The 12,077-nt window shown below is 34.6% G+C and overlaps 2 protein-coding genes across 2 annotated transcripts; both read left to right on the top strand.

The window, feature by feature from the left end:
* Positions 1-240: 240 nt before the first annotated feature.
* Positions 241-4,117, top strand: LOC101491586 (3-oxoacyl-[acyl-carrier-protein] synthase I, chloroplastic). The gene is made up of 7 exons (XM_004504631.4): positions 241-852; positions 963-1,394; positions 1,747-1,920; positions 2,592-2,705; positions 2,828-2,929; positions 3,517-3,583; positions 3,686-4,117. Exons 1-7 carry the CDS (start codon positions 391-393, stop codon positions 3,751-3,753), a joined length of 1,419 nt encoding a protein of 472 aa, XP_004504688.1. The 5' UTR covers positions 241-390; the 3' UTR covers positions 3,754-4,117.
* Positions 4,118-5,562: 1,445 nt separating this feature from the next.
* LOC101491265 (DNA replication licensing factor MCM3) lies at positions 5,563-11,617 on the top strand. The gene is made up of 17 exons (XM_004504630.4): positions 5,563-5,743; positions 5,829-5,938; positions 6,068-6,276; positions 7,163-7,293; positions 7,372-7,610; positions 7,691-7,927; positions 8,064-8,218; positions 8,296-8,504; positions 8,628-8,793; positions 8,871-9,073; positions 9,182-9,241; positions 9,327-9,416; positions 9,970-10,148; positions 10,380-10,451; positions 10,555-10,696; positions 10,933-11,037; positions 11,270-11,617. The coding sequence occupies exons 1-16, from the start codon at positions 5,678-5,680 to the stop codon at positions 10,990-10,992; spliced, it is 2,328 nt and encodes a 775-aa protein (XP_004504687.1). The 5' UTR covers positions 5,563-5,677; the 3' UTR covers positions 10,993-11,037; positions 11,270-11,617.
* The last annotated feature ends 460 nt before the right edge of the window (positions 11,618-12,077 follow it).

The raw sequence follows: 12,077 nt of genomic DNA, 5'->3' as shown, positions 1-12,077 counted from the left end.
GATAAAGTGAGTGTATAAAGTGTTAAACTATTTAATTTATATATATACTGTTATTGTAATTTATTTTTATAATGTGAATCAATTATAACTTTTTAATATTTGACTTTTACTAAATCTAAATTATAAGAATAAGTGATAAATGATTATGCGTAAAAACGCCCGATAAGAATTGAACTCGATAATAAAATTGACGAGACATAGGGTATATAAAAGAAGAAATTCATGTGAAATGTGAAATTGATATAAACAAGGAAAAAAGGTGTTGGTGTTGGTAACTTGGTACACCATTAAATAGCATATGAATTCATAAGCAAATTAGCCACACAAGTTGTTCGTTGCTATTGCAACATTTGAGCTTTGTATTCTCCGCTCCTAACAACAACGACAACAATGCAGTCACTTCAGATTCAACAACTACCCTCCACCCTCCGCCCTTCACCGCTCGACCCACTCCGCAGAAAAACATCCAATGCCGCCGCCACTAAAATCAAACCCACCTCTAAGAGACTCTCCCACATCTCCGCCGCGGTCACCACCACCGCTCCACAAAGAGAGAAGGATCCCAAGAAGCGTGTTGTGATCACCGGGATGGGTCTCGCTTCCGTCTTTGGAAACGACGTTGACGGTTTCTACGATAAGCTTCTCGCCGGCGAGAGTGGAATCACATCCATTGACCGCTTCGATGCTTCCAAGTTTCCAACGAGGTTCGCTGGTCAGATCCGCGACTTCAATTCTGAAGGTTACATCGATGGGAAAAATGACCGGAGACTTGATGATTGTCTCCGGTATTGCATTGTCGCCGGAAAGAAGGCACTCGAGAATGCTGACCTTGGCGCTGGAAATCTCTCTAAGGTTTCTCCATTTTTTTCTCTTAGATCTGCATTTGCTTATTCTTAATTGAAGCAAACGGAACCCTAATTGAATTTTGAATTTTGAATTTTTTTTTTTTGAACGTATTGCAGATTGATAAAGAGCGTGCTGGTGTTTTGGTTGGGTCTGGAATGGGTGGTTTAACCGTTTTTTCTGAGGGAGTTAAGAATTTGATAGAGAAAGGACATAGAAAAATAACACCTTTTTTTATTCCTTATGCTATTACCAATATGGGTTCAGCTTTACTTGGAATTGATTTAGGTTTCATGGGTCCAAATTATTCTATTTCAACTGCTTGTGCTACTTCAAATTATTGTTTTTATGCTGCTGCCAATCATATACGTAGGGGTGAGGCTGATTTGATGATTGCGGGTGGGACTGAAGCTGCTATTATTCCTATTGGTTTGGGGGGTTTTGTTGCTTGCAGGGCACTTTCTCAGAGAAATGATGACCCTAAAACTGCTTCTAGGCCTTGGGATAAAGACCGTGACGGTTTTGTTATGGGTGAAGGTTCTGGAGTTTTGGTAAGGTTTTTTGTTGTTGTCTTGTTATTTATTGTTCTTTTGAATGTTGGTCATTTTATTTGGTGGTATGAAAATTTTGATGGCTGAATAATATGGATTTTTTTGGTGATATTGCGAATTGAATTGTAATTGCCATGTGTGGTTCTTAATGTATTTGTAAGGCCTTCATGAACTTGAACTCAGTACAGGTGGTAAAATGGTTGAACAACAGCACTTTCTTTTCCCATGTAGTCCCCAAAAAATTTTAAACCTTTATTTGTGTGTCTCAAATATAGCTATGTTGTGTTTGTGCGTTTTTTTTTTCATCCTTTACAAGCTAATTTCTAAATCATAGAGTACTATAACTTGACAGGTGATGGAGAGCCTGGAACATGCCATGAAGCGAGGTGCACCTATCATTGCTGAATACTTGGGAGGTGCTGTTAACTGTGATGCTCATCACATGACTGATCCAAGATCTGATGGACTTGGTGTGTCTACATGCATCCAGAGCAGCCTTATAGATGCTGGTGTGTCCCCTGAGGAGGTACTGTTTTTTTCCTTTTACCAGTCTTAACTTTTTGTTGGTCTTTCTTCTCCCATTCAATTCATTTGTTTTTTCTCCTTCAGCATATATTTCCTTTACAGCTGGGTCTACATTTCTGTTTGCTTGCATTCGTAGTTTCATACTGGATGTGTGTTTTCTACTTCTTTTGGTACATGCTACAATAGGGAGTGGCATGGCATATACGGAAATTAGTAATCATTCTAAAACTGATTTTATGATTTCAAGTAGATCTACAAGATTTTCTAGCATTGAGAATTCCTGTTATTTTACCAGTTGAAAAATTTATTGATTTGCATCTCAAGGGCAATGTGAAATTGGATACCCATAAAATGGGTATACCATAAGAATTGATCTCTCACTCAAATAATACCAGCAGTGAGTATAAAGCACAATTGCTTGCACATGTGGCAGGGGGTGTGGGAAGGGGGTAGAATTCTTTTGATAGAGTTGGATGGTAAATGGGAGGTGAGGAAAGTGATTCAGGGTAATGTTACTGATATTACACTGATGTCAGCAGCACAGTGATAACCTACAGCATACATGTTGTCTTAATGTCTGATTAATTTTTTGTTTTGTATTCTGTTACTGGTTCATGCATACCGTAAAATGTAAATTAGCAAAGTGAAAGCATATCATTTGCTTCTTTTCAGGTCAACTACATAAATGCACACGCAACTTCCACTCTTGCTGGTGACTTGGCAGAGATTAATGCTATCAAAAAGGTTTTCAAGAACACTTCTGGCATCAAAATTAATGCCACCAAGGTATTATCCCATCATTGGCTTTTATTTGCTGGTGAAAGCTTTCTGTCTTCTAGATCGTAGCAGATTATATTTGATTAATTTCCCAGCCATTAACTGATGGATATGTTCTTCTATAATATCAGTCTATGATAGGACACTGCCTTGGTGCATCTGGGGGTTTGGAAGCTATTGCCACAGTGAAAGCCATAACAACAGGATGGCTGCATCCTTCAATCAATCAATTCGTACGTTTACTCAATCCTTTGTTTCTCAGGATTAAGATTATTTTGTGTTACTAAGAATCAACTGAGAGCACATACTCTAAGTAAATTCTTACCCCTTCCGTCTCATTTTATCTGCCACACTTGGAATACAGGCTTGTCTCAAATTATCTTTCACTTTAGAATATCAATTATTATTTTCTTTTAATGATACCCTCATTTATTGGTATCTTTACTAATTATTTAGTCCTTTTATTTAACTCTTGCTACAGTAAGGACATTTTAGCCTAAATGTTATTTTACCTTCTAAAGAAGTATAATTAATGATTTATTTCATATGTGTGCATTATCTTAGGCGACAAATAAAATGAGACAGTGGGTGTATTTATTAATGTCAAGCATTTTATCTTTTTACTCGCTTGGGTTCTATTTCTTGTTCTGGTATATTGACTATTGTACTATTATTGAGAAGTCAAGTTGTGATTGTTTTCATTGCTGAGTGATTGGGGTGGACAAAAGAGGTTTTTGGGGTTTCATTTTCAATCACATGGTTATCCATTGAAATAGTTGGGAACATATAGTCATTCTGTTTGCCTTGGTCTTGAGTGCAGAATCCAGAACCTGCAGTTGATTTTGATACAGTGCCAAATGTTAAGAAGCAGCATGAAATTAACGTTGGTAAGATTCTAAATAATCAACGACCAATGCAGTTTTCATTTTCACATGTTAAAGACCATAATTTGGACTGCTAACTAACAGACGTTCTTTTTTTTCTAATAGGCATTTCAAATTCATTTGGATTTGGTGGTCACAACTCTGTCGTGGCCTTTTCCGCTTTCAGGCCCTGATTGCCAGCAACCTGTCTGCACTTCATGTAGAACATTGAATCTAAATTAATTGAAATTTTGTTCTCTACATCATTGAGGCTATTTAGTTTATGAGTCCATAATATATAAAAGCTGTAGTCCTGTAATTGTTCATTTTATGCTAATTGTGATCTGATGGTTAGCACCAAGGCTATTATGCTGTAGAACTTTTTTAATGTAGCACGGAGGTTTCATTGGTTTGGAGTTATACAGCAGATAGAAAGTGTGGAAAGAGCTTATTTATACATTTTTCTTACTGTTAAGTAAAGATATTTATTAGCAAACATGTATGATGTCGTCGTCTATGATACTTGTTATTAAATCTTTGTTGGTTTTATTTGAATCAGTTCATAGCCTTTTTAGATACATGATCACACAAAAGCTAAATCTGTCGTTCCTGGAAACCAGTTATGTGCATGCATAGAATCTCTGTAATAGCCATCTGTGTTTTTTGATAAAAAAAGGTAATAAGCATGTGTTGTTTAGTTGTTTTTGGCTGATTATAATTTGGCTGCATGCTGTCCTCCCAGATGCAGTTTTGGGGATTATTATTATCTGAATAAATTGAAATTTATATAAGGGGAGACTCATATTCGTACTACTAGGTTAGGCAAAATTACCAAATTTAGCAGTGATGTATTATAAAATTTATAAATAAATTAGTAATTAATAATTTAATTAGATTATCAAATATTAATTGTTCAGACAAGTAATTAAAATGAATCTAAATTTGTATTTAGTTTTCTTACAATGAAATTCCATAAAGTTACAGAAATCATATGATATTGATTTTACAATATAGTATTACTTTTTCAAATAGTGTAGTGATGAAATTCACACGCATTTAGAAGACGGATTTGCATAAATTTTTAAAGTAAATTTTTATTAATCAAAGTTGCACTTGTAATTGTTTCAAAGATTTTGAACTTAGTATTTTGAGTTACAACCTTAAACTCTTGTGACTGAACAAATTTTAAATGTGTGTAAATCTTTTAACATAAAAGATTTTGATTGTTAATCAAAATTTAGAATTGCCTTCAAAGGAACAATTGAAATCTTTTAACAATGTTGATTAATTAGACGTTAAACTTATATGCACTAATAATGTAGTTTTTTTTTTTAATATTATCGGTCAATATAATTGTAACATCATTAAAAATATTTAACTTTAATTATATATATTTTAAAAATCATACAAAATATTACTTTGTAATTAATTGATAATATAATTTTTTTACACCATAAAACATTAAAATTTATCTCAATTTTTCATAAGATAAGACGACTATAAATTTATTTTATCAGATACCTTTAAAACTTAAAACAGCTATTAAGTTAGTAAAATTGAAATTATTAAACAACTTTAACTTAATTTTTAAAATAAATATTTTTAACTTTAGCTTAAAAATGACTTCTGAACAAATAATATCTTCACCAAACACAAGTAAACATGTTTAAGATATCATAAACATCTCATTACAAAAATTTAAAATTATTTAATAAAATACGAATTTTCAAATGCTTAGTCTTATCATATAAATAATTATAAGTTTTTGTAATATTTCAAAAATACCCACAAAAGATAATTAAAATATTTGTATAATAAACAGACATTATACTTAAAAGTAAGAGTAAAAATGAAAATAAAAAAACTTATGATAAACAAAATTTTAAAATTTATAAAAATTAATTTGACCGAAAACCTTTTACATAAGAAAAACAAAAAAAAGAGAATGAAGCATGAACCGGGCGTACTGAAGCATACCACATTCCCGCCACAACGCGAACCCTTTTCCCGCCAAAACAATGCCCTAACTCTAGAAAAAAACACTAGGCAACCAACACATTTCACTTTCTTCCTCCGTAGTCACACTCTTCTCTCTCGTTCTCTCAGAAGCCTTCGAAAATGGACTTGAGCGAAGAAGTTAGGCAAGCTCACAAGCGAGAATTCGCTGATTTCTTGGATCAAGATGTACTTATACTAATAACTTCTCTCTAACTATCATTTTTTTTTTAATTTCTTCATTTTCAACAATTTTAATTTTTTGTTGAATCAGATCGGAAAGGGCATATACATGGACGAAATCAAAGCTCTCATCAACCACAAACGCCGCCGTCTCATCGTTAACATATCCGATCTCCACAACTTCCGCGACTTGGGAAACAGGCTAGTAACCGCTTTTACCGTTTTTTTTTTTTTTTGTTTCAATTGAAGAAGAATTCAATTCTGGATACGAAACTATGATGAACGTGCTGCTCAGTGTTTAAATTCTGTGCGATTTTCGTGTTTTTTCAGGATTCTGAGGAATCCAAGTGAGTACATGCAATCGTTCTGTGACGCGGTTACCGATGCTGCTCGTGCTATTGATCCGAAGTATTTGAAGGAAGGTGAACAAGTTCTCGTGGGATTTGAAGGTCCTTTTGTTTCTCGTAGGGTTACTCCTAGGGATCTTCTTTCTGAGTTTATTGGTTCTATGGTCTGTGTTGAAGGCATTATCACCAAATGTAAGATAAAATATACTTCTCCTTTTACTCTTTTTTTCATTTTCCCTTTTTATTTGTCTATAATTTGTATGATTCAACGCCTGCTAGTTTTTCACGATGTAAAGTTTTACAAGAAATGGTTTTTTATTGCTAGGATTTTACTGGAACTTGTCTGTATGATCAAACGTTCTTTTATCCAATTGCTCCTTGATGAGGTTTAATTAGCAGCTTTGGGAACCTTTTTTTTTATGCCAATTGCTTTTTACTTTGAATTTGCTGGGATTTGTGGGTGCTTCTGTTCAAGGGTTTAAGCTTTACCTTTTAACTTATTGTCATTGGTTAATGATTTGGAACTGTATTTTTAACAATAACTAATATTCAATTTTAGTTGTACTTTAAGATTTGAAAGAGCATCAATTTTAGTTGTAATATAATTTCAGTTTTGTTTAGAAATCTTTCAATCTCTTTAGTTTTTCATTTCTTAAAGAATCTCTCAAATTTTTATTATAACACATAGTAGACATGTTACATAGGTATGGGTAGGGTTTAGAGTACTAAAGAAGCTATAATCTTAATCACTTGCACTAATGTTGGAGGGTAATTATTGCTTATGTTTGGATCCAGACCCATTTGATGGGTAAAATTTACACGTCGTGGGTTATTTTTTTGGATATGGTTAGGTTTTGGGTCTGATAAATATTTATATGGGTGGCATGTTATGCATTATGCTAGAGGATAATAGTATACGAAGGTCATTTTTATCGTTGGGTAGTTCTTTTCTCATTTTCTCTTTCCTTTTTGTTTCATACGAATTGTATTTATGAACACAATTCAAACAATTCTACTAATGCAAACAAGTACTCTGGTTCAAGGATGCTGGAATCTAACCTTTCACTTTCATTTATAGGTTCTCTTGTAAGGCCAAAGGTTGTTAAAAGTGTTCATTTCTGTCCCACCACCGGAACCTTCACAAGCCGTGATTATCGAGATATTACATCTAATCTGGGTTTGCCCACTGGGTCTGTTTATCCTACAAGGGTAATCTCAAGATCCTTGATTTCTAGCATCATTTTTATTTCCAGAAGATCAAATTTACTGATGAAATGTTTATCGTAGGATGAAAATGGCAACTTGCTTGTGACCGAGTATGGATTGTGCAAATACAAGGATCATCAAACCTTGTCCATGCAGGAAGTTCCTGAAAATTCTGCACCTGGTCAGCTCCCAAGAACAGTGGATGTCATTGCCGAGGAAGACCTTGTTGATTCTTGCAAGCCTGGAGACCGTGTGGCTATTGTTGGGATATATAAGGCTCTTCCAGGAAAAAGCAAAGGCAGTGTGAATGGTGTATTCAGGTAGCTTCCAAAAATATACTGAATAATTCTGTTGCTCTTACTTTATTGAACTGAAACTTGATTGATTGACGTGAATGCAGGACTGTACTCATAGCCAACAATGTATCTCTTCTCAACAAAGAGGCTAATGCTCCAATATACAGTCCTGAAGACCTAAAAAACATAAAAAAGATAGCCGAAAGAGATGATACATTTGACTTGCTTGGTAATTCACTTGCACCTTCTATACATGGACATTCTTGGATAAAGAAAGCAGTGATTTTATTGATGCTTGGTGGAGTGGAGAAGAACTTAAAGAATGGCACTCATTTGAGAGGGTTAGTGCTTTCTCCTTATATATCCCTTTCTTTTGTTGGAAGATGGTGTTGTTGAAGTCCAACACATTCTTAGCATTTATTTCTGTTAATATTGTTTACGGAAGTTTTAAATACTGGCCTGCCCTTCTTCTTTTAGTGACATTAACATGATGATGGTTGGTGATCCCTCTGTTGCCAAGTCTCAACTCTTGAGAGCAATTATGAATATTGCTCCCTTGGCCATATCAACTACAGGTCGGGGTTCTTCTGGGGTTGGTTTGACAGCAGCAGTTACTTCAGATCAAGAAACAGGTAAAACAATTTTCGTGGGAAATACATAAATTTTTTAAGACATTTGTCACCAACTGAAAAATGGTAATTGCTATCAGGAGAAAGAAGGCTAGAAGCTGGAGCAATGGTTCTTGCTGACAGAGGTGTTGTCTGCATTGATGAATTTGACAAAATGAATGACCAAGATCGTGTAGCTATACATGAAGTTATGGAACAGCAAACTGTAACTATTGCTAAAGCTGGAATCCATGCATCACTTAATGCCCGTTGCAGTGTGGTGGCTGCTGCAAATCCCATTTATGGAACTGTAAGTGGCATTTTGCTTATTTGCTGTTCCGTTTTAAATCTAACAACAAAGGTTGCTAATATTGTACTGATTCTTCTACTCTTTTAGACCTGACTTTGTTGCTTTTGTTGTTTGATTCTACAGTATGATCGTTCGTTGACTCCAACAAAAAATATTGGACTCCCAGACTCTTTGCTTTCTCGATTTGATCTATTGTTTATTGTGTTGGATCAAATGGATCCTGATATTGATCGTCAAATATCAGAGCATGTCCTGCGTATGCATCGATTCCGTTCTGCCATCGATGGAGGTAGATAAGCAGTTTTAAGAAAATGCTAGGAACATGCTTATACTAGAGAATTCAAATTAACTTACTTGCCCATGCAGGTGAGGCAGCACATGATGGGAGCGCAAGATATGGAAGAGAAGAGGAAGCTGACACAGAATCATCTGTCTTTGTCAAATATAACAGAATGCTACATGGAAAGAAAACTGATAGAGGTCGCAAACGTGACACGCTAACAATTAAGTTTCTTAAAAAGTATATCCATTATGCTAAGCATAGGATTCAACCTGACCTGACTGATGAGGTGATGTAACTAATAGCAATATCATTTTTTTTTCTTGATTTATAATAAACTCTAACCTCTTTTTATGGATTTGTTCTGATCCCTTTTATCAATTAAATTTTTCCTCAGGCATCTGACCAGATTGCCACAGCATATGCTGAGCTCAGAAATGCAAATTCAAATTCGAAGGTTAGCATTAGGACTGCAATTAGGTGGAAGCATATCAGTAGTTGTACAGATTGGTTTTTATTGATACCTTGCTGGGTTTATGCAGACTGGAGGAACACTTCCAATAACTGCCAGAACTTTAGAAACCATAATACGTCTCTCAACTGCTCATGCCAAATTGAAGTTGAGCAGGAAGGTACTGTACTTGGCTCCCATGTTTCAGATATTTGTAATTTGTAATAGCATGATTCGTGAGATAAATGCCCATTTTGACAACTATCCCAACATGTCCACAGAACAATTTCAAATTAACCTCGCAGTCTACCTTTTTAGTTATGTTTGAATGTTTGGATATCCTTCCAAAGTTTGTTATAGGGATCAACATTTAGCAGCCCAAGAAATCACTTATTTGGTTGTTTGAATGTTGGATTAAGGAGTAATGTCATTGATATCATAAACATTACTTTCAGCCAAAAGTAATGGTTTTATCGCTGCCAAATGGCCAAAAATTACTTTTATGCAAATGTTTGAAAACATAAGACTTACGCTTGCAAAATTAATTCTTCTAAAATACTGAGCCTAAAAAGTAAATTTACATAGTTACTCATACATTCGGCACCCAAATTGATATATATTTTTTATTCTTGTTGCGATTGATATTCTGCTTATAAGATGAACCTGGTGGCACTTTAACAGTTAGTGATTGTGTTCAGCACTCTTCATGATTGAATCATCACCTGTCTTGACAGGTTTCAAAGTCTGATGTCGATGCTGCTTTGAAGATTCTTAACTTTGCAATATATCATAAAGAACTGACAGAAATGGATGAGCGTGAAGAAGAGAGAGAGAAAGAAAGAGAACTGGAGAAGAAGCGTAGGGCTGATGATGAAAATGATGGTCCTGATCATGGTCCTAAACGTAGAAGAGAGTAAGTAATAGTGGATATGTATACTGACTCTATTTGGGGAAGCTAATATACTCGTTGCAAGCCTATCTATATCTTAATCATTACCATGTTTTGCGGGCGAAATATTCATATATTTTCATATTCTATCCAGAAGCTATATTAACATCCTTTAATATTGAAGTTTTAACTGTGTGGATTTTTTGAACTTATTTGGCCATTAATCAACTCTCTTCCCATTTTTCTTTTTACTAGATCAACATCAGATCCCATGGATGTAGACGATTCCTCGGCAGCCCAATCTGCTGTCGGTCTCACTCCTGAAAGGTCTGTCAATTGTCAATCTTCAGCCCTCCTATAACTTTGTTTTATTATATTGAAATATGTTCTCTACCTGTTTTGGATGTAAACTGTGTTCCATGAAATGCAGAACCGAAGCATTCAATTCTCTATTTGGTCAGCATATGCGTGCCAACCGCCTGGATCTCATATCTATTGCAGATGTAGAGGCTGTTATCAATAGAGGGGCAGATTCCCCTTATAGCTCGGCAGATATATTGCTCCTGTTAGAGGTACGTTTTTCTGTGGTGTTCCCTAATTGATTCCCTTCGAACTTACTACAGTATTGTCCCTGATTATTATTTAAATAGGCGCATCATACATATTGATTGAATAACTATAATGTCCAGTTATACAGTTTGCCATTTGTTTCTCTCTTTTGCACTGTCTTTTAAATTATGAATATGTGGTGTCATAATCCTGCCACAAACTCCAATTACATTGTCTTTTGTCTTTTTTGAAATTTCAGAAGTTGCAAGAAGACAACAGATTGATGATAGTTGATGGAATGGTGCATATGATATCATAGATGTAAAATCCGTGCACAATTATCTCAAACAACATATTCTCGGAGGTATGGGATTTCGTTATTTGACTGTAATTTTCTTTGTGGAGATGTATCATTTATGTTTCCATAATTCATTTTTTGAAATACTCAGTTACATCTCTAATCACCCAATTCTCATGGTCATAAAACCAACAAAACAACTATGAGAATGATGAAGGGATAAGATGATTTGATGTGGTTACATTCCAAAGTTTGCTCTTCTAAATTTTTTCACTAAAACAAACTCAACAAATTTCAGGGAGCAGATTCTGCTGCTATGGTAGTAAGCAGTCTACATTGGTGGGAGACTTGAGAAAGATTTTCAATTTTCGGAGTTTCTGTTTATTTGCTGCCTGAGAGCTACATGCTAATACCTCAACAGGGACAACCAATGCGATGATGTTGGCATTTTGTTAACTGAATTATTTTGGGTCATAACAAACTTTGTAATTCGTTGGAAAGTTCTTAGTTTTGTCTATAATTGGCACTCCTTATCTTTATGTATTTCAATGCTGCTAACTGCCAAGTATTTATGTGTAAACAAAGCTTCTAGAACTTAGCTCTTTTATTGGTATTTTTTATGAAATGAACCTTAATGTTTCCCTCATCTATGCCTTTGTACATTTTTCTAGCCACATAGTTCAAGTTGTTAGTTGATGGGTCGTTTGTTGCAAAGAGTGGTTGCAATCTTTAATCTTAAAATATATAAATTAGTGTCATGCATATATCAAAATGTGGGCTGATCCACCCTACCCAGTAACATACTCGACAAAAATAAGTTCAGTGACTGCTCTATTAAAAAGAGTTGCACACAGCACTGACAGTATGTTTCAGATTTTTTATTAAAAAAGTTAATAGAAAGCAATAATCAGAAGTTAGATTTTGACGTTTATTTTTAGTTCTGTAAAATTAACAGAATCTGATAAAGTTGAAAGTGATAAGCACAAATTAGCTGATTACTATGTAATTTAATATATCAACATGATTCTACTCTTTAAAACGGTATGCCTCAAAACAAACAAGGGATATAGACCGAAAAATTGGAGTATTATTGAAAGCCTCAACAA

Source organism: Cicer arietinum, chromosome 6 (assembly GCF_000331145.2).
Source record: "Cicer arietinum cultivar CDC Frontier isolate Library 1 chromosome 6, Cicar.CDCFrontier_v2.0, whole genome shotgun sequence".
NCBI classification, from domain to species: Eukaryota; Viridiplantae; Streptophyta; class Magnoliopsida; order Fabales; family Fabaceae; genus Cicer; species Cicer arietinum.
The sequence above is the reverse complement of the archived record's forward strand: the minus strand, read 5'-3'. Positions and strand labels throughout refer to the sequence as shown.

What these genes read in the sequence shown, in the direction of transcription:
- LOC101491586 (XM_004504631.4), top strand. Translation starts at nt 391, where the DNA reads ATGCAGTCACTTCAGATTCAACAACTACCCTCCACCCTCCGCCCTTCA. An exon ending in GCGCTGGAAATCTCTCTAAG is followed by an intron (nt 853 to 962) that starts GTTTCTCCATTT and finishes AACGTATTGCAG; the next exon opens with ATTGATAAAGAGCGTGCTGG. An exon ending in GTGAAGGTTCTGGAGTTTTG is followed by an intron (nt 1,395 to 1,746) that starts GTAAGGTTTTTT and finishes ATAACTTGACAG; the next exon opens with GTGATGGAGAGCCTGGAACA.
- LOC101491265 (XM_004504630.4), top strand. Translation starts at nt 5,678, where the DNA reads ATGGACTTGAGCGAAGAAGTTAGGCAAGCTCACAAGCGAGAATTCGCT. An exon ending in CTGATTTCTTGGATCAAGAT is followed by an intron (nt 5,744 to 5,828) that starts GTACTTATACTA and finishes TTGTTGAATCAG; the next exon opens with ATCGGAAAGGGCATATACAT. An exon ending in ATGCAAATTCAAATTCGAAG is followed by an intron (nt 9,242 to 9,326) that starts GTTAGCATTAGG and finishes GGGTTTATGCAG; the next exon opens with ACTGGAGGAACACTTCCAAT.